Source organism: Halichoerus grypus, chromosome 15 (genome assembly GCF_964656455.1).
Source record: "Halichoerus grypus chromosome 15, mHalGry1.hap1.1, whole genome shotgun sequence".
NCBI classification, from domain to species: Eukaryota; Metazoa; Chordata; class Mammalia; order Carnivora; family Phocidae; genus Halichoerus; species Halichoerus grypus.
Window position 1 is genome coordinate 48764696 of NC_135726.1, and position 20443 is coordinate 48785138.

Genomic DNA, 20443 nt, shown 5'->3' on the forward strand with positions numbered 1-20443 from the left:
GGGGAGGGGGGCAGAGGCTGAGGCAGAGGATGGGGGAAGTGGGTGTGTCAGAAGGGGGGGCCTGAAGGCGGGTGTCAGCGGGAGGATAGGGCACAAGACATCTGACCGAAGAAGGAAGTCAGGAAGGCACCCGCACCTATAAGAATTGCTCTCCTTTATTGAGCACTTCCGTGGGCCCAGCAGCCTCTTCTCACCCAGCACCCTGCCGCCCCACACGCTTACTGCCCCCGTTTTACAGATGGGCCAACTGGACCTGAGGGGGCAGCCACCGAGCTGGAGGTGCTCGCCGGGACAGAAGCCACGGTGGTCGCTGGCTGGGGTCAGACCCGACAGCGTCCAGAGCCCCCGCTTCTGAGCCCTGGGCCATGCGGGTCCTGGACAGGCGCGCAGGGCTGGGGACAGGGGCCTGCCCTCGGGGGCGCGGTCAGCACTGGACGCCGTAGCGGTCGAAGTGGCGCAGCAGTAGCCCCAGCTCCAGGTGCACGAGGCCTCCGGCCACCGTGCGCAGGCGATAGCGGTCCGCTCCGCTGTACACGGCGTCCCCGTGCAGCAGCTGGGGGCCGCCACCCACGAAGGCGCGGGCCAGCTGCTCCCGCCAGGGGCCCAGGGGCCGCCATGTGGGGCAGTGCAGCTGGTGGCTGCCGGGACTGCTGGGCACGTGGCAAAAGCCGTAGCCCGCAAGCTGACAGCGGCCGAAGCCGTCCTGGGACCACACCTGGAGGTGGAGCCGGGGCCAGCCTGCAGGATGGGGAGGGAAGGAGGAAGGAAATTTCGGAGAGATGGAGTAGCTCGGTCTCCCTGTCCTGGATCCCCACCTCCTCCATCTCCACAGGTCCCCGCTGGGTGTCTGCCCCCGCCCGGGCCTTCTCTCTGGCCGCCCATTCACAAAGGAGCTTTCTGAATCTGTGGTCCTCCCCTGCTGAAAACCCTTCCAGGGCTCCCCAGTGCCCTCAGGAGAAGTCCAACCTCGACATTCCAGGCGCTCTGGACCTGGCCTCAGCTGACATCCCTTTCTACGGCCTCTTCTTCTGTGTCCCCAGATCAGGGCAGTGCAGTCCCGAGGTGAACGCTTTGGGCCTAGTCCCAGACACCTCCCTTCTTCCCTCACAGTGGCCCACTCTGTGCGCCCTGGGCTCAGGGCCTTCCTTCTTGCCCCGCCAATGCACCGTCCACCTGGCAGCTGGAAGCATCTTTCTCCCGCTTCCTTAGGTTTCTCACGCTCCTTAGAACATGGTTCAGCTCCTCAACCTGGTAGGCAAAGCCCTTGGAGATCTGGCCCCATTTCACCCTCCTTTCTGTGCCCCTCTGTGCTAGGCCCTATTCTAGAAGTGGGGACACAGTGGTGAACGGAGCAGACAAAAATTCCTGACATCCTAGACAACGAATGTAGTAAATAAGCAAATTATAGGGTATGTCAGATGGTGATCACGGCTCTGGAGAAAAATAAAGCTGGGTATGGTGGGGGTGGGGATGCAGTTTTAGAAAGTGGGTGAGCAAGGGAAGCTTCACTGAGAAGGTGACATGTGGGCGAATGCTTAAAGGAGGGAAGGGTGTGGGCCATGTAGACGGACATCTAGGGAAGAACGCCCAGGAGAGGGAGCAGCCGGTGCAAAGGCCCTGAGGTGGGAGCTGCGGGGTGGGGCCAGTGTGGCTGGAGCAGACTGAGAGAGGGGGAGGGAGAGGAGGGGACAGGCCAGATTCCACGATCCACGATGAGGCTTTGGCTTTTACCCTGAGTAAGATGGGGACCGTGGAGGGTTCTGCGTGGGGAAGGAATGTGACCCAACTTGGGTGTTCACAGAGGGACCGACTCTGGGGGCAGGGTGGGAGCACAGGGATGAGGTTGCTGTAATTGTCCAAGTGAGAGGTGAGGGTGGGCAGACCAGGGTGCCCGGGGAGAGAAGTGGGGGGATTTAGGATACATTTGAAAGGTAGAGCCAAAGGGATTTCCTGATGGGCAGAATGGGGGGTGAGGAAAGAGGAGGCAAGGTTGGGTCCCACACTGGAGGACGTGGGGTCTGCAGAGCTGAAGGACAGCCGCCAGAAGGATCTTTTAAAATTGAAATCTCACTTGTGAGTCTCATATTGTGACTCCCCAGTGCCTTCAGGAGATGGCCTCAGCTCCATGGCCCGTCCCCTGTCCCCTGCCACCTCACCCCTGGCCCTCCTCTTATTCACCCTCAATCCTCCAAATGCCCCTGGCTCACTTTCCCTTTTGGGCCTTTCACACACAGCTCTCTGCCTAGAACCCGCTTCCATCCCTCAGGCTTATGAGTTCCTACTAGCCCTTCATGGCAAAGCTCAAACATCCCCTCCTCCAGGAAGCTCTCCCTGAACTCCCTGGCAGTCAGGCATCTCCTCTGGGCTCCCCTACCCTTTAGGATCCCCCCCCATCCCAGACCTGCCCACTCTGAGCTGCCCTGTCTGGGGACAGCTCTGTCTCTCCCAAGGGGATGGTGAACCCCGTGAGGACAGGGCTGGGGGGGGGTTGCTGTCTCAATCACCAACATTTCCAGGGCATCACCCAACACAGGTGGGGCACAGGGCAGACACTCAGTAAATATTATTTGTATTGTTGAAATACATGGCATGTTTACCTAGGCTATTTCCTAGAATCCACTCCTCTCCAGTGATCTAAATTTTCCACGAGAAAAGGTTTTCTGATACCCTTCCTCCCCCGCATACTCGTTTCCCCTGTGAGCAGCCGAGCCGAGCCTGCAGAACAGAAAGGCAGCCAGCCTGCCTCTCTCCCTCATAACCCACTCCCAGCTTCCTCCTGATGGAAGATTCCTGTTTGTCTCTTTGAAAGCCACCTCCCTTCTCTCCCTGGTCCCCACCTTCCCCTCGCCCCCTGCAGCCCTGGCCTCTGGCCTCATCCTACACACTCCAGAGCCAGCCAGCAGAGACGCCAGCTCAGCCTCTCCGGGGCCAGGTCTGGCCAGGAAAGGGACCCAAAGGGCCCAGGGAACAGGGGTGGGACTTGGTGTTCCAAGTGCTGCTAGCCCCCCTCCCCTCAGCCTGGCCCGGGGCTCATGCAGGGAACCTACCTTGGAGGCCTTTGGTGGCGAAGTGCAGGTCGATGGGGTGGGACCAGTAGGCCATGTCCCCTACTTGGGGGGTGTCCACCTGTGTTTGGCCCTCCCGCACGCCCGACAGGAGCTTCCATGCCGCCCCTGCAGGGAGGGACGGGAAGCAGACATCAGGAAGGGGAGGACACTGGGGTTGGAGGACCCTGTCTCTCCCTGGCAGGGGGGGTCAGGGGTTATAAAGTGTGGACTCAAGGGGCGCCTGGGTGGCTCAGTCGTTAGGCGTCTGCCTTCAGCTCAGGTCATGATCCCGGGGTCCTGGGACTGAGCCCCGCATCGGGCTCCCTCCTCGGCCGGAAGCCTGCTTCTCCCTCTACCACTCCCCCTGCTTGTGCTCCCTCTCTCGCTGTGTCTCTCTCTGTCAAATAAATAAAATCTTTAAACAACAACAACAACAACAAAGTGTGGACTCAAGAGCCAAATGTCTCGGTTCAAATCCTGGTACTACTTCACCCTGCCTGTGCAACCTCAGGCGAGTTACCGGTCTCTGCCTTGGTCTCCCCTTCTGTAAAATGGGTGCATAAGGACGCATCCCTCATGGTTTTGTGAAAAGATTAAATGAGCCAATACACAGAAAGCCCTTAGAACAGCGTCTGGGACACAGTGAGTGCTAGGTAAGCGCTGGATAGCATTTTATTACTCTTCTCAGCCCACGTTAGAGGCCTCGTCCAAGGACTAAGATGGGGCCGAGGGTGTCCTTCAAGAGCTCCAGCACATGGTGAAAAGTGCGTAGTAATAGCAATCCTCCCGGGGCTGATAATAATAGCGAAAGAAAGTCAGACGCTGTGCTAAGCGCTTTATCCATGAATTCATTTAATCTGCCCTCTGGGATTTTTAATCCCTCCCACGGCCACTTTAGTCTCCCCTCGGGAGCCCACAAGGCCCTGCATGGCCTGACCTGTGCGCCTGTCCTGAACTCACCTCCCACCATTCTCCCCATCCCTCACCACCCTCTAGCCTCGCTGGCCCGATTTCTGTTCCCCTCCTCAGGGCCTTTGCACTGGCTTTGGCCTCTGCCCGGAAAGCTCTGCTCCTGGATGTGCCCATGCCCGGTTTTTTCTCATCCTTCGGGGATCAGCTCAAGTGTGCCACCTCTCACAGAGGGGTGCTCCCTCACCCTCCTATCCGAATGCTAGTCCCTGGCACGTCATCTCCTCTCATTTCTTCCCTGAGCTCATTTTCTTATCTGCTTTTTAAAATTTCTGTCTCCTCTACTTGGGAGCCCCAGGAGAGCACCCCTCTTGCACACTGCTGGGTCCCAGGACCTCAAAACTCTGATCTTCTTACACAGAAGGTGCTCAATAAATGTTTGCTGGACAAATAAGTGCTCCTAGGAGGTGGGTGCTAATATAATCCCCATTTTACAGGTAAAGGAACACTCTGAGGGCACCTGGGTGGCTCAGTTGGTTAAGCAACTGCCTTCAGCTCAGGTCATGATCCCAGGGTCCTGGGATCGAGTCCCACATCAGGCTCCCCCTGCTCTGCGGGGAGCCTGCTTCTCCCTCTGCCTCTGCCTGCCACTCCCCTTGCTTGTGCTCTCTCTTTCTCTCTCTGTCAAATAAATAAATAAAATCTTTAAAAAAAAAGTTAAAAAAAAAAAAAAGAAACACTCTGAGAAGGAAAGTTACTTGGCCATTTATTCCAGGAACACTTACTTCACACGGTTGTCCATGCTGGGCACAGCAAGAACATGGCTGACCACTGTCCCACGGTGACGTTGGACTCAAACTGTGCTTTCTCTGACTGCAGGGCCCAAGCCCTTGATCTGGCTGCCCCTGAGTTCTCTGCTGGACTAACTGTCCCCCCCACCAAGGGCCCCCTGAAATAATAAAAATCATGTCGGCTATCGCTCCCTTCTGGACCAGGTGAGGAAAGTACCAGGCCTGGAGTCAGGCTCTTCACATACAAGATTTCCCAACGCCCCTCTGAAAGATAAATATTCCCATTTTACAGATGAGGAAGAAACTAAGTCTGACTCCAGAGCCTGCCTCTTATCTGCTCAGCTACAGGACCCCCTCCCCTTTCCCCGGGAATCTCAGCCACCATCCTACCTACCGGTGAAATCGCAAAGGACCCAGGACCTCCAGAGATGACGATGGCAAGAGCCATTTTGTGAGCGTTTACTCTACGTGGGGCAGCACACCCAAGGCTTTCCCAACAGAACCCCATCCAGTTCTTCCACAAGCCAGGCAAACACTTACTGGGCCAGGCCCTCTCCTCAGTGCTGTTGCTATTCATTTGGTCCTCGAGCCAAGCCCATGAAATGAGCACTGTTATTATTCCCATTGTACAGACAGGCAAATCGAGGCAAAGACAAGTGCCCAAGGCCACATAGCTAATATGCGGTTTCAAACTCAGGCACTCTGCTCTTAACCTCAACACTCTGCTGCTGCTTGGCTGCTGTTGGCTTCATTTTTAGACATGGAAACAGAGGTCAAGTCCAAAGGGCACCAATCACTAGGGGAGGGAGTTAGTGTTTGAGCCCAGATCTGGCGGCCTAGGGCCCTACCCGTTCCACTGGATGCTATGCTGCCTCTGATGGGGAGGCATGAAAACTGGGGGCCCCGCAGTCTCTCCTGGGCCTGTGTGCATGAACATGGATGACTGATCGGAAGGGGTCCCTACATTCTCACAGAGAATTATGAATACAGGAGGGTGGCCTCTCCTCTGTAAATCTGGGATGGAAACCCATTTTACAGTCAGAACTCAATAAAGCAAAGAATGAAGATGGGGGAGGGACCCAGGGCACACCTAAGTCCAGTGGGGTTAGGCTGGCTAGTGTTTTGAGGATTGGGAGTGTGTGTGTGTGTGTGGGGGGGTGTCTATCCCCGCATCGTTGGGGGCCGTGTGTCCAGAGATGGGGAGCCGGAGCCCCCAGAGAGATGGGATGGGAAGAACAATGTGCGTTTCACATTGTTAGAGTATGGTCATGGCTAGGAGTCCCGGGAGCCAATGGAAGATGAGGATCAGGGATTAGGCCAGGGGGATGAAGGAAGGAGGGTAGAAATTCTGGGCTGGGGGTATGGGTGGGGAAGTGAACCAGGCCCAGGAATACCTGTGTGGACGCCCCACTTGCAGAAGAGGCTACTTTCTGAGAAACCGGTGGCCCCCATGATCTGCCCGATCACGTGCACCTCAGCCATGGCCCTGAGGGAAAAATGTAATCACACAAGTCAGTGTACTATTATCTCCAACTTGACAGAAGGGGAAACTGAGGCCTACCAAGTTAAGGGGTAGTACTAGCATTCCCAGCTAGTTTCGTCAAACTACTGAGGTTGCAGTCTTAACCACGATGCTGACCGCCTCCCCAGGAGAGCCCCGGAAAAGTGAGGGCGGTGGGCTGAAGTCTGGGAGTTGGCGCCTAACTACCCGCCTTAAAACAACTTCTTCCTTTTGCTCAGCGCGGCGGAAAACCCCGCCCCAAGGGCCTGTGGCCCCGCCCACATGCATAAAGCTCCGCCTCTTCGTGTCCGACCACCGACTGCCAAGAAGCGCATGCGTCTTAAGTGCTGGGTTGCCTTAGCCCCGCCTCTAAGCCCGCGCATGCGTTATTCCTACCTCAGAGCACCTAACGGTTAGGTGGGGGGAAGAGGTAGCAGGGATTGCAGTTCATGGGCCTGACCTTTCCCTCTCTCAGCGGACGCCGACTTCCTAGGCTTGGCTCGCGCCTCTCCCAGGATCTTCCTGGCAGCGAGAGACCTGAGGCGCCGATACCTCTGAGGCTGTGCCCGCCTTCGGGAATCCGTGCTTGTTGCTGGGGCAACAGCAGCCTCCTCCCCTAGTCTGGCACCCGCCCTGCGGGCCGCTAATTGGCCCTAGCAGTCGGGGGGGCGGGGCTAAGATGTGATGGACGTTTTCTCTCCCCTCTCTCTCCATTTTGGGAAAAGCGTCTCCAAACACGACTCGTGGTTCCGCCATTTGGGGCGTGGTCCGGCGGCTGCCATCTTGAGTGTGGCTGAAGAAGCTTGCTCGCCAACGACTTCTGCGGGATACCTTCCTTCCTAAGTAATGGAAGCCCTCGACGCTGTAAGCCTCCCGAAACTCTCTCCCAGCCGGGACCACAAATCAGAGATTTGAGCCGGGACCAAGGGGGAGGCTCCCTGTGGTCATTGCGTGCATCCCCATGTCTTACCATGAAAAAAAAAAAATCCTTCCTCCTTCAGAGAGACTCAGGTTTGGGAGGGGGTTTTCCTTCCTTTTTTAGAGTTTCCCGTGGCTCCTCGAGTAATGATAAATGTCACTTCCTTCTCCTGAACACGGCCGAGTTCACTATTAGTACTGATTCTGAGCAAGGAGGGGGAGCGTGGGGAAGGGGTTGAGAAATGAGGAACTGAGGCCCCTCTTTATCTGCGGAAAATCTGGTTCTTGAAGGCTGGACTCTGCCAGTAACTTGTCATGTGACCCTGCACGACTCCAGGTCTCAGTTAACTCATCCGTGTAATGGGTGCAAGTAGAGTGACTGAGTCAGAGGCGCTGACACATTCTGATTTCCTGAGCAGTGTGGCTTCTCCACCCTCTAAATCCACTTGAACCCTAGTCCGAATTCCTCCAGCCCAGACCACGAGTCCAAAGGAAACTCATTTTCGTACTTTTTAGCAAAATGGGACTACACAAGTTAGAGTCACCACCTCAAAATTACAGGGAGGGAGAGTGGCTGGGGGGCTCAGTCAGCTAAGCGTCCGCCTTGGGCTCAGGTCATGATCCCCGGGTCCTGGGATCCAGCCCCGCATGGGGCTCCCTGCTCAGCGGGGAGGCTGCTTCTCCCTCTGCCTCTGCCCCTCCTCCCCCACTCATTTTCTCTCTCTCTCTCTCTCTGTCAAACGAAGAAATAAAATCTTCAAAATTACAGGGAGGGGGCAACATTTTAATAGGATGGTATTTACGTAAATAAAATAATTCAATAAAATAATTTCACTAAGAGATATATTTGAAAGCTACCATTTAGCGAGTGTTTTTTCTGTGCCAGACCCTGTAAACTGAACGTTTTACACGCATGATTTTGTTTAATCCTCAGACATCCCACAGGGTAGTTAATATTATCAGCTTTATTTAAGATGAAGAAATAAGGGCGCCTGGGTGGCTCAGTCTGCCTTCTGCATCTGCCTTCTGCTCAGATCGTGATCCAGGGGTCCTGGGATCGAGCGCCACATCGGGCTCCCTGCTCCGCGGGAGGCCTGCTTCTCCCTCTCCCACTCCCCCTGCTTGTGTTCCCTCTCTCCCTGTGTCTCTGTCAAATAAATAAGTAAAATCGTTAAAAAAAAAAAAAAGATGAAATTAGGGCAACATCATTTGCCTTAAGCCAAATTGACTATATTTCTATCTAACTCTGTCACTAAACCTTATGTACTTTTTTTTTTTTTAAAGATTTTATTTATTCATTTCTCAGAGAGCTCACAAGCAGGGGGAGCCGGAGGGCGAGGGAGAGGGAGAAGCAGGCTCCCCGCTGAGCAAGGAGCCCGACGAGGGACTTGATCCCAGAATCTTGGGATCATGACCTGAGCCAAAGGCAGACGCTTAACTGACTGAGCCACCCAGGTGCCCCTAAACCGATCATGACCTGAGCCAAAGGCAGACGCTTAACTGACTGAGCCACCCAGGTGCCCCTAAACCTTCTGTTCTTAACATCTCTGCTGTACTTCCTTCCTCGAATGCATGTCTTTCAGTATTCAAAGGAATATGGAGGTTGTGCCTGGGTGTGATCCAAGACTCCATCACTTCCCACATCCAACCAGTCAAGTCCTGTCAGTGCTCCTTCATTTCGTTGTAAAGATTTATTTATTTTAGAGAGAGACAGCATGGGTGGGGGGAGGGGCAGAGGGAGAGAGAGAATCCCAAGCCTACTCCACGCTGAGCAAGGAACCAGAGGCAGGGCTCTATTGGAGGACCCTGAGGTCATGACCCGAGTCATGAGTCGGACCCAAGAGTCGGAGGCTTAACCAACTTGCCACCCAGGCTCCCCAGTGCTCCTTCTTAAATATCTTCTCTTTAATTGGTTTTCTCCCTACTGGTTGATTTTAGTGATTACGAAAATGGTTCCCAGGTCAACTACCTGGATTTAAGTCTCGCTCTGCCCCTTCTGTGTGACCTATAGCCTCTCTGTACCATGGTTTTCTTTTCTGTAACGTGAGGATGAATGATGGGACCCAACTTGTTGGACTATCGTCAGGACTGGATGACTTAATGTATGAAGCTGTTTTAAACTATGCCTACAGATTTTTTCTTTTTTCTTTTTTTAAGAAAGCGCAATGTCCCAATGTGGGGCTCAAACTCATGACCTGGAGATCAAGAGTGACATGCACTTCTGACTGAGCCAGCCAGCGCCCCTGTCCACAGATTCTTTGATATGCTTGCTTTCTTCTTCTTTTTTTCTTTCTTTTCTTTCTTTCTTTTTCTTTTATTATTATTATTATTTTAGTTTTTATTTCTTTAAGTAATATCTACACCCAATGTGGGGCAAGACTCTCATGCTCTTCTGACTGAGCCAGCCAGGCGCCCTGATATGCCTTCTTTCGATACGTGGAAGCTAATTCCTTTCCCCCTGGATTATGGGCTGCACTTAAAACTTGCTTCTGGCCAATACAGTATGGCACAGTATGCGACTTCCAAGACTAGGTCATAAAAGGCATTGAAGCTTCCTCCTTGCTCTTTCTCTTGGGTGGCTCCCTGGGAGGGAGGTCAGCCACCAGGTTGTGACAGCAGAGAAGCAGCCAATGGAGAGACCCGGATGGGGACAAACTGGAGCCTCCTGCCCACAATGCCAGCAATCCATGTTGGAAGCAGATCTTCCAACACCAGTCAGATCTTCAGATGACTGCGGCCCTGGCCGGCATGGGACACCTGGAGTTAGAGCCACCCAGCTTGGGCGCCTGGGTGGCTCAGTCGTTAAGCATCTGCCTTCAGCTCAGGTCATGATCCCAGGGTCCTGGGATTGGGTCCCGCATCGGGCTCCCTGCTCAGCATGGATTCTGCTTCTCCCTCTCTGTCTGTCTGCCGCTTCCCCTGTTTGTGCTCACTCTCTCTCTCTCTGTCAAATAAATAAATAAAATCTTAAAAAAAAAAAAACCACCCAGCTAAGCCACTGCCAGATCCCTGACCAGCAGAAACTATGTCAGATGATAAATGTTTGTTTTAAGCCACTAGGTTTTGGGGAATGATTTGTTATGGGGCAATAGATAACTAATACAAATATGTAATAAATCTAGGACGGTACCTAGATTTAGGTGTGATAAATGTTTGCTATTATTTAATTTTTTTTAAAGATTTTACTTATTTCTTTGAGAGAGGGAGACACCGTGAGAGAGGGAACACAAGCAGGGGGAGTGGGAGAGGGAGAAGCAGGCTTCCCGCAGAGCAGGGAGCCCGATGCGGGGCTTGATCCCACCTGGGATCATGACCCCAGCCGAGGGCAGACGCTTAATGACTGAGCCACCCAGGCGCCCTGCAAACTGAATATTTAGTTATTTTTTACTTTTTATTTTTAAATTTTAAACGAACTGTGGTAAAAGATACATAACATAAAAGTTAACCATTTTAGCCATTTTTAGGTGTACAGATCTGTGGCATTAAGTCCATTCACATAAATGTGTAACCAATCTCTACAACTCTTTTCATCTTGCAAAATTGAATCTCTGTGCCCACGAAGGAACAACGTCCCTGGGGTACCCGGATGGCTCAGTCAGTTAAGCATCCAACTCTTGGTTTCAACTCAGGTCATGATCTCAGGGTCATGAGATGGAGCCCTGCACTGGGCTCCACATTAGGCGTGGAGCCTGCTTAAGATTTTCTCTCTCCCTCTCCCTCTGCCCCTCCCACCCCCCCACCCCTGGTCTCTCTCCCCCCCCTTTCTAAAATAAATCAATAAATAAGTAATAAAAATAAAAACGTCCCAAGATGATGCTTTCTGATGGTTGCCAGAGGGAAGGGGCTTGGGGGATGGGTGAGCTGCGTGAAGGGAAGTGAGAGAAGGAGGCTTTCAGTTGTGGAATGAATGAATCGGGGATGGAACATGCAGAATAGGGCGTATGGTCAATGATATTGTCATGGTGCCGTGGGGTGACAGATGGTAGCTACACCTGTGGTCAGCATAGCATAAGGCATAGTGAAGTTGGGTCACTATGTTTATACCTGAAACTAACGTAACACTGTGTGCCAACTATACTTAAAAAAGCCAAAAAAACTAAAAAACTAAAAAAAAACTAAAAACAAACAGGGGTGCCTGGCTGTCTCAGTCAGTGGAGCTTGCGACTCTGGATCTCAGCGTCATGACTTGGAGCCCCACATTGGGCTTACTTAAAAATATATTAAATAAACAAACAAACGAACTACAAACAAAAACCAACAACACCCCCCATCCCCCAATCTTTCCAGGCCCTGGCAACCACCACTCTGCTTTCTTTCTTTTTTTTTTTTTTTTAAGATTTTATTTATTTATTTTGACAGAGAGAGAGAGACAGCGAGAGAGGGAACACAGCAGGGAGCCGGATGCAGGGCTCGATCCCAGGACCCTGGGATCATGACCTGAGCCGAAGGCAGACGCTTAATGACTGAGCCATCCAGGCGCCCCGCCTCTTTGCTTTCTGTCTCTATTAATACGACTATCTGGGTGCCTCACAGAGGTGGAATGGTTGAGCAGCTGTCCTTTTATAATGTCCTCACGGTTAGTCCATCTTGTCACGCACGTCCGAATTTTCTCCCTTTTTGTTTTATTTATTTTATCGTTTTTTTTAAGTAGGCTCCACACCCAACATGGGGCTTGAACTCACAACCCTGAGATCAAGAGTCGCACGCTTTACTGACTGAGCCAGCCAGGCGCCCCGGAATTTTCTTCCTCTTTTTTTAAGGCTGGATAATAGGTACCCCATTTTCTTCATCCAGTCATCTGTCGATGGACCCTGGGGTTGCTTCCATCTCGTGGCTCTGGTGAATAACACTGCTCTGAACATGGCTCTACAGATGTCTCTTCGAGACCCTGCTTTCAGCTCTTCAGGGTACCTACCCAGAAGTAGAACTGCTGGGTTATATGGTAATTCTATTTTTAATTTTTGGAGGAACTGCCATACTGTTTTCCATAGCGACGGTACGTAGTGTTTTATATCTTGCTTTTTTCCCTCAGTGATACATCTTAAAAAGTGACCCAGGTCAGTCTGCAGAGATCCAACTCACTTTAAAAAAAAACTGTTTTGAAGTGTAATCTATGTCCAGAAAAGTGCATAAATCATAAGTGAACAGCTGGATTAAATTTCAGAAACTAACCACACCTGATAATCAGAGGTCAGCTCAAGAGAAGAACATGACCTTTCCTCAGAGTGCCCCCGAGGGTAACGACTAACTGGACTTCTACCAACATGGATTACTTTTGCCTGGTTTTGAATTTTATATAAATGAAATCACACCGTACACACTGTTTTGTGTCTTCCGTCTTGTGCTCAGCATTGCGATGGTGAAACTCACCCACACTGTTGCACGTGGCTGTAGATCTTTCCTTTTCTTTGCTGTATAGTTTTCTTGGTAGGAAGATGCTACAACTTATTTACCCATCCATCAGATGGAGATTTGCCTTGTGGTGGACATATATTCACATCTGGTTGGAATGGAATTTCTGGGTCATCGGATATGCCGAGCGATAGTAGAAAGTGCTCCAAGATTTGGTGGAAAACCGAGGCCGGTGGGGATTCATGTCCCCCGCCCCCATTTCCTACAAATATGTATTGAAGGGCTACTTTGTGCCAGGCACTGTTCCAGGCCCTGAGGCACAGCAGTGAACAAAAGCGATCAGATCAAATCCCAGCCCTCCTGAAGCTGATACTGATGGGGGGAGGATTCAGACTACAAACAACAGAAATATAGACTATGTTTCGTAGTGATAAGCTGTATGAAAAAACAACCAGAGCCTGGTTAAGGAGCTAGTGACAAGTTATCTCTTCCAGATAAAACAACCCCGCTCCAGGTCCGTCTCATCTAGCCTCCGGTGGGTCTCCCCGCCTGTCGTCTGTCAGAAACTTTGGCTGAGCCAAGTGCACTTGCAGACACCATCTGCTCTCCCCCGGAGTGGGGCCCGTGCCAACTCCAGCGTCTGGACTCTTGGCACGGAGCCCTGGAGCCCTGGAGCCCTCGAGCGAGGGAACTCTGGCCAGCCCCACGTCGGGAGGGGAATCCTCCAGTTTGGCTGACTGGGTTGGCTGAGATGGAGGGCCTCTGGGAAGGAGAAGGCGGTGTAAGCCGAGTGGGCTCCGTGAGGGAGGGGTGAGGAGGGTCCCTTATTCAGACTGACAGAGCCAGTACTGCATAATGATATCCCTCAACATCATCAAATATATTCAGAGTGCCTGCATTTGCCAGGCTTTGGGGAAATGTGGGACAATCGTTATCACACCTGATGTGAGTGCTTTGTGTATGTGATCTACACCTACATCCCCGAGGCAGGGAGTGTGTCGCCCATTTCACAAATGAAAGAGTTAGGAGTCAGAGAGGTGATGCCATCATCCAGAGGTCACACAGCAAGTGCCTTGAAGAGCCTGGAAGGCCAGTCGGGCCTGTGTGGGTCCAAACACTGAGGCATGACAGCCCCTTGTCCCACCTGATAACCAGCACATCACCCCTTTCCCGGCCCACTCCCTCCTCGGCCTCCTTTCCCTGGACGCCCCCCCGCGCCCCCCTCCGCCCCCCCCCCCCCCGCCAGCTACGAATACAGCCCCGGGGTGCAATCTGTAGGTCTTAGCTGCAGTCTGGTTTTGAATTTTTTTTTCTTCATCCAGGCCCATCCTCGGCCAAGAGAGCACACGCCTCGGAACCTCAGTTTCTTTATCTGTAAAACAGAGACAGAAAGAGAGCTGCCGAGAAGAATCAATGCGATGGTGCCTAAAGCGTCTCAGGCACCGGCCAGGGGTCCGGCCTTAGTCGGCGCTCAGTGAGCCGGCGGCGTGCGCCCCGCAAGCCCCCAGCCTCTCTGCGCCCGTTTCCTTCTGCGTCCACAGGACAGTACCTGACGGTGCCTCTTCGGCCGCGCTCAAGAATCAGGGTGTGCGTGCCCATGCACAGCCCCAAGAGCATTGCACCCACTTAGCCGCCGTGGCTGTTATTAGTACTGGGCAAGGAGAGTGGCGGGGTGGAGGCGGGGCCGAGCCAGGAAGGCCCTGGAGAATCGGGGGCGCCCCCTCCTCCTCCCCGCAGCGCTTGGGCCTGGGCTCGGGGCGGGGGCGGGGTGGCAGGGTCCGCCGTCCTCGGAGTCCCTCCCCACCCGCGCTGGCTCCCGCACACCTGCGTTGGCAGGGTTTCAGCGCTGGGCGCTGACGTCGGCCTTCAAGGCCCCCTCCCCGGCCGCGGCGGAGGGCGGAGCCGGCCGCCCGCAGCCCCGCCCCCATCCCCGCCCCCGCGCGCTGCGGGCCTGGGGCGCCGAGAGGGGAGCCCAGCGCAACGCGCAGACCCCGCGCCCCCCAGGCCCGGGGTCCCGGGGAGCGCGGGCCTCCCTGAGTTCCGTGCCACCTGCGGGGCGCAGGGTCGGGGCGGGTGTCGGTGCAGGGGCCCAGGAGGTCCCGACATATGGCCGTGGGCGGTGAGTGAGGGGCACAGGTGGGCGGCACGGCCCCTCCGCCGGGTCCTAGTGTTGGGGATGGGGAGGCGAACCCTTGGTGAGGAAATCGGCTCCAGCCAGGTTTGGAATGAGGGCGGGAGGCTTGGGAGGCCCCGGGGGGGATCGTGGGGTGGCAATATTCCTGGTGGTTGAGTGTGTATGAGTGTGGTAGGTTGGGGCTGTTATGGGGGAATGGTGCAGAGGTGGATTCTGGTAAAAGAGGAGCGCAGGGGAGCTGGTGGGTGCGCAGGCGATTGTGTAGCGCCGTGGATGTGGGTGGGGTAGGGGAAGGATGCGTGGACCGGGTGTTTGGGGCAGGTGCGCAAGGGAAGTAAGTGATGGGGTGCTTGCGTGGAAAACCTGTGCTTATGTGTGCAAATAGGGGATCTGATGCTGGGGGGATTAGGAGTGTGCAAGGGGTCATTTGGGAGGAGTGTGTAAGAAGGTTGGCGGCTCCAGAGGGGTATTTAATGGGAGCTGATGTTGTTCAGGGCAAGTATGCAAGGAGCCCTTTGGGAGATGAGTGCCTGGAGGTGGGGGTTGGGCTTGCCTGGTTGAGTGTGTAGCAGGGGACTTGGGTATTCAGGGTGCAGACTTGTAGGCACAGGGGATGTGTGGTTCATGGGGCAAGTAAGTGTGCAAAGCATGGTTTGGAATAAGTGCGCAACAGGTATGTGGTTTTTGCCCGAGGAGACAGAATCCCAGAACTGAATATCTAGACCCCGCGAATTCTCTTCGCCACTTGGCCCAGCTTTTATTCTGTGGGCCTCAGTTTCAGTCTCTGTCAAAGGAGTCTGAGGGTCAATGAATTAACTAGTCTCTGCCAGGAATCTCTCCAGAGTCAGGAGTCAGGGGAAAGATGGTGAGACTTTTTCAACTTGTCTTTTTTCTTTCCTCTACCTCCAGAAAACCCCTCCGGGAGCCTCTCCCCAACCATGGACAGCCCCAGTCTTCGAGAGCTCCAACAGCCTCTGCTGGCGGGCGTGGGCTGTGGGCCCCCCATCCAGAAGCCTGGGGAACCCCAGCTGGGGCCTCCCTTTCGAGAGACAGAGTCCCTGGGGGGTTGGCAGTTCCTACCACTGCCTCTTCCCTCTGTGAGCGCTGGTCTTGGGGAGCCAGGGCCCCCTGACCTGGAGGTAGGAACGGCAGGCCTTAGTGGGAGCTGGGGGAGGGGGCTTGGAGGCGAACGAACTGGGCTGTGGCCAACCCCGGGTAGGTCGGAGGCTGGGGTATCTGCCTTCAGCCTGGAGTCTCACTTCCCAACTGTGTGGGGACTTCCTAGATGTCCAGTTGTGGTTTTGCCTCTTTTATGCCTCCCCTGGTTTCACCTTTTTCTCTCCAGATTTGTCCCTCATCTTTCTTCCCGTACCTTTGGCTCTCTGTCTTCCCTCTGATTTCTGACTCCCCTGTTCTCTGTCTTTCCATCTCTCTCTCTCTCAGTCCTGGTCTCTTTCTTTCAAATTAATGTGTTAATTTGTACAATTTCTTATTCCTTGTATATACTGTGAAGCTTGTCTTCTACTTATTGATTTATTTTTTAAAAAGATTTTGAGTAATCTCTACACCCAGCTTGGGGCTCGAACTCACGACCCCGAGATCAAGAGTTGCACACTCTACCGACTGAGCCGGCCAGACTCCCCGCTCGTCTTTTATTATCTTAACACATGGTTTTCCAGTTACTATTCCTGCATAAGAAATCACCCCGAAACTCAGTTGCTTAAAACAGCAACAATCATTATGGCTCATGGTTTCCACGGGTCAGGAATTTGGGAGGGCCTGGGTTGGTGGTTCTGCCTCAGGGTCTTCCATGAGGTTGCGGTCAGCCAGTGGCTGGAGCTGAAACGGTCGGGGGCTGAAGGAGCTGGGCGCTGGGTGGGTATCTCTTAATGTAGTCTTGGGGCTTCTGCCTGAGGCTCCCCTTGTGGGCTGGTTTGGGCCTCCTCACAACATGGCGGCTTCAGCATGGTCCACGTCCTCCTGTGCCCCCAGCCCCCAGCCCGAGTGCTTCTGCAAGGCAGAAACTGCCTCACCTTTTCTGACTTATGCTTGGAAGTCATGCGGCATCCTTTCCACCACATTCTACCAATTATGAGTGAGTCACAGCCTGCCCAGACCCAAGGAGAGGGGACACAGACCTCACCCCTTGGTGGGAAGAGTATCAGTCACACTATAAGAAGAGCATGTGGGATGAGAGCTGGTTGTGGCCGTTTTTGGAAACACCGTCTGCCACAGTGAGGCGGTTGGGGTCACTTTGACGTCTCGTTATGTGTCTGGTAATTCCATTCTTTGAAGATTTTGAGGGAGGGCCTTATTATTTCTGCTATTTAGGGTTTCTTGTGTGCCTGGTTATCTTTGGACTGTATGCTGGTCATCACGGTTCAAAAACTATCTTTAGGAAAAATTATTTTGAGGCCTAGACTGAAGGTACGTACCTTTCTCCAGAGAGGAGTTGGTCTGCTTCTGCCAGCTAGCTGCCTGGGGGCGCCACGGTGGTTAGAGATCACTTTTCATCTAGTTCACGGTTGGATTGAGAGGTTATTTTTCTGGGATTGACAATTGGCTGCAGGGCCAAAAGAGGCCTTCTCTGTTTGTTTGCCCTCTCTGCTAACTTGGATTTTTTTTTTTCCCCAAAGATTTTATTTATTTGACAGAGAGAGACACAGCGAGAGAGGGAACACAAGCAGGGGGAATGGGAGAGGGAGAAGCAGGCTTCCCGCTGAGCAGGGCTCGATCCCAGGACTGTGGGATCCTGACCTGAGCCAAAGGCAGATGCTTAATGGCTGAGCCACCCAGGCGCCCCCTAACTTGGATTTTAATTGCAGTTTTGGCCTTACAAGAATTGCTTAAAATCATGTGAGCTATTTAATGCAAGATTTAAAAAAAGCAAACTTTTTTTAATCTAGAATTTATAGTTTTCAGCTGGCAGTTTTGTCCTAGTAACTTAGGCCACCAGAGCTGTCTATCTCCAACTTTTTGCTGGTTCCTGTCCCCATTGGTGTCTGCCTCCAGTTTTTTGTTTTTTTTTTTAAGATTTTATTTATTTATTTGACAGAGAGATAGAGAGGGAGCACAAGTAGGCAGAGAGGCAGGCAGAGGGAGAGGGAGAAGCGGACTCTCCACTGAGCAGGGAGCCCGACGTGGGGCTCGATCCCAGGACCCTGGGATCATGACCTGAGCCCAAGGCAGCCGCTTAACCGACTGAGCCACCCAGGCGCCCCTCTGCCTCCAGTTTTAACTCTGAAATTGTGGTATCCATGGTGGGACCTTGTGAAGTCTTTGACATTGAACATAAAGCTTTGGCTGTGGATGGGGGTTCTTCTTTGGAGAGAGGTTACCCAGCTTCCCCTCAAGGGGATCCAGGCTGGAGAGAGTTAAGAGCCTACTTCCTGGATCATTTTCCTCTTTTTGGTGTTTCTGGGGAAGGCCCTGGTATTGGTCTTTGGGGGCTACGGGGAGCAGAGCAGTGGGGCAGGGAAGGTGGGCAGAGAAGCCCACTCAGGCCCTTTCCTACCCACAGGATGCATCATCCAGTGACAGCGACTCGGACTGGGACGGGGGCAGCCTTCTCTCCCCGCTCCTACCCCACGACCACCTCGGCTTGGCTGTCTTTTCCATGTTATGCTGTTTCTGGCCCGTGGGCATCGCTGCCTTCTGCCTGGCCCAGAAGGTCAGTCTGTGGGTAGGGCCGGGAGGGGGCTGGATAGAAGAGAAAAGGTGCATTCAGAACAAAACAGAGGTGCTATGCGTGGGGGGCGGGGGAGGGGGAACAAAGGTGGAGAGAAGGATCGGCATAGAAACATGGAAAGGTAAAACGAGTGTCTCAGAGTGAAAGCCCAGAGCGGTGGTTAGGAACCTGAGCTCAAATCCTAGGTCTGACACACCCCATTACGATTTTTGGGGCAAGCCACTTCAACCTCCCTGTGCCTCCTTGTCCTCAACTGTGAAATGGGAATAATTCCTCCGTCTGGGTCACTGTGAAGCTCAAATGAGTTAGAACGGTGGCACCGAGTAATAGAGGTCTGTTCTCACTGGCCACCCCGGGCTCCCCTGTGCCCAGCTGTGCCTGACCCGCAGTAGCTGCTCCCTGGTTTTGGAATCTATGAATGAGCCCGTGGGTGTGGCGGTGTGGGCGGGCGCAGGGGAAGGGTCTGGGGCTGCGGGCAGCGGGGTGGGATGAGGGGATGCCTGAGTCACCCTGCCCAACGCCTCCACAGACCAACAAGGCTTGGGCCAAGGGGGACGTCCAGGGGGCAGGGGCTGCCTCCCGCCGCGCCTTCCTGCTGGGGGTCCTCGCCGTCGGGCTGGGCGTGTGCACATATGCGGCCGCCCTGGTGACCCTGGCCGCCTACCTGGCCTCCCGAGAGCCGCCCTAGTTGCCCCTGCGGCCCCCACTGTGAATCAGGGGCCGGGACCCCGGCGCGTCGGCGGGCAACGTGGAGAATCCGGGTGGATGAGGCGGCGGCAGCCGCAGGCCCCTCCTTCTTGGCCGCCACAGCGTGAGATTAAACTCCACTCTTGCAGCCAAACCTGTGTGTGTGTGTACGCGTGTTGGGGGGCGGGGGGAGGAAGGAGGGAGCTCGGGGCACTGAGACCAGGCCAGGGTGACGACAGGCTGTCCCCAGAGACCTTGGAGCTGGAGAAGGGGGAATCCGAGGGGCAGAGGGTTCCCGATTGCAGAATGTTCTCCTCGAAGCACCGTGGTCTGTAGAGAATTAGGGAGAGCCGGGTTCCAAGGGCTTCCTTCTCCTTAGCTGTGCCACCTTGGCCCAAGTGACTTCTTTTTGAGCCTCACATTTTCCCTTCTGCAAAATGGGACTTTCTCCACCCCTGGGAGCTCTGGGGAGGACCGAATGGGTCACACCTGTAGAGGGCAGTATCCCTCTGAGCTCTTCCCACAGCAAATGGCAGAAACTGGACTTGGGGGCTCAAATGAAATGAACCGTCTGGTCTCTCCATCTCTTGGCCCTCCTTTCCCGTTGGCCTCATTCTGTGCAGGCTTCTGGGGGAGAAAGATGGCCCCAGGAGCTGAGGCACCCCATGGGAATGACATGGCCAGAGACCAGGAGGGCTGGAACCTTAAGGCACTAGGGCACTAGCCCCCCCTCCCCCCGGCAGACGGACCCCCGAGTGCTCCCCAGAGGCACAGTCGTGCTCACTGAGCGGGCCTGAGAGATGACCAAGTAATGGTATGACAGGTGGTTTAGTTCTCTGTTTAATGCCATTCCAGTGGATCTTACTAGAAGAAAACACTTTCCTGTTTGGAGTTCTCCTGTCTCACGGCACAGAATTTCAAGCTAAAGACTTTGATGCTTCTCCTTCTCGGTTACTGGGGACGAAAATGACACAGGCTCCAAGGGGGCAATTGTGGGAACTGTGTGAACTAGTTCAAGCATGTGAAGCACGCAGCAGAGGGCCCGCCAGACATATAATTTTCACTGCAAACCCCCAAATGTCACTGCCCCACAGAATCTGGCGACCATGTGGCCCAGCTGTGGGACGGTTACTCCTCGAGGGATGCTCTCATGTTCTTAGCTCCTGCCCGCTAAATACGGGGGCGAGGGACCGAGCGGTCAAATGGCAACTAAGCACCCCCCCATATTTCCATACACCCTAGGGGGGGGTGCTACCACGCCATGAGCAACATGGGCCTCAGTCACTTCCGGTTACAGATGGGGAACTGCAGTCAGGACCGTGCTGGTGTCTCCCCAGCCTTTCTGAGCAGTGACAGGCTCTGGGGCTGGACTCGGACTAGCTGGTGACATCTGGCAGCTCACTGGCTGCTGAGCCT

The 20443-nt window shown here is 54.0% G+C and overlaps 2 protein-coding genes across 10 annotated transcripts; one reads left to right on the forward strand and one right to left on the reverse strand.

Annotated features, from left to right (window-relative positions):
- Window positions 1–133: 133 nt before the first annotated feature.
- On the reverse strand, window positions 134–6865 carry B9D2 (B9 domain containing 2). 2 transcript variants are annotated; one of them, XM_036094916.2, is made up of 4 exons: window positions 6709–6865; window positions 6142–6233; window positions 3048–3173; window positions 134–738 (listed from the first exon to the last, which is right to left on the reverse strand). In XM_036094916.2, exons 2-4 carry the CDS (start codon window positions 6227–6229, stop codon window positions 425–427), a joined length of 528 nt encoding a protein of 175 aa, XP_035950809.1. In that variant the 5' UTR covers window positions 6230–6233; window positions 6709–6865; the 3' UTR covers window positions 134–424. The 2 variants fall into 2 exon arrangements, with proteins under 2 accessions (XP_035950809.1, XP_035950810.1); XM_036094917.2 differs by having other exon boundaries at window positions 6645–6857.
- An 88-nt stretch (window positions 6866–6953) lies between these two features.
- On the forward strand, window positions 6954–19181 carry TMEM91 (transmembrane protein 91). 8 transcript variants are annotated; one of them, XM_036094911.2, is made up of 6 exons: window positions 6954–7112; window positions 11526–11742; window positions 11961–12108; window positions 15562–15791; window positions 18173–18322; window positions 18870–19181. In XM_036094911.2, exons 2-6 carry the CDS (start codon window positions 11626–11628, stop codon window positions 19026–19028), a joined length of 804 nt encoding a protein of 267 aa, XP_035950804.2. In that variant the 5' UTR covers window positions 6954–7112; window positions 11526–11625; the 3' UTR covers window positions 19029–19181. The 8 variants fall into 8 exon arrangements, with proteins under 8 accessions (XP_035950804.2, XP_077919506.1, XP_035950807.2 ...); XM_078063380.1 differs by having other exon boundaries at window positions 11526–12108; XM_036094914.2 differs by lacking the exon at window positions 11526–11742 and having other exon boundaries at window positions 11815–12108.
- Window positions 19182–20443: the final 1262 nt, after the last annotated feature.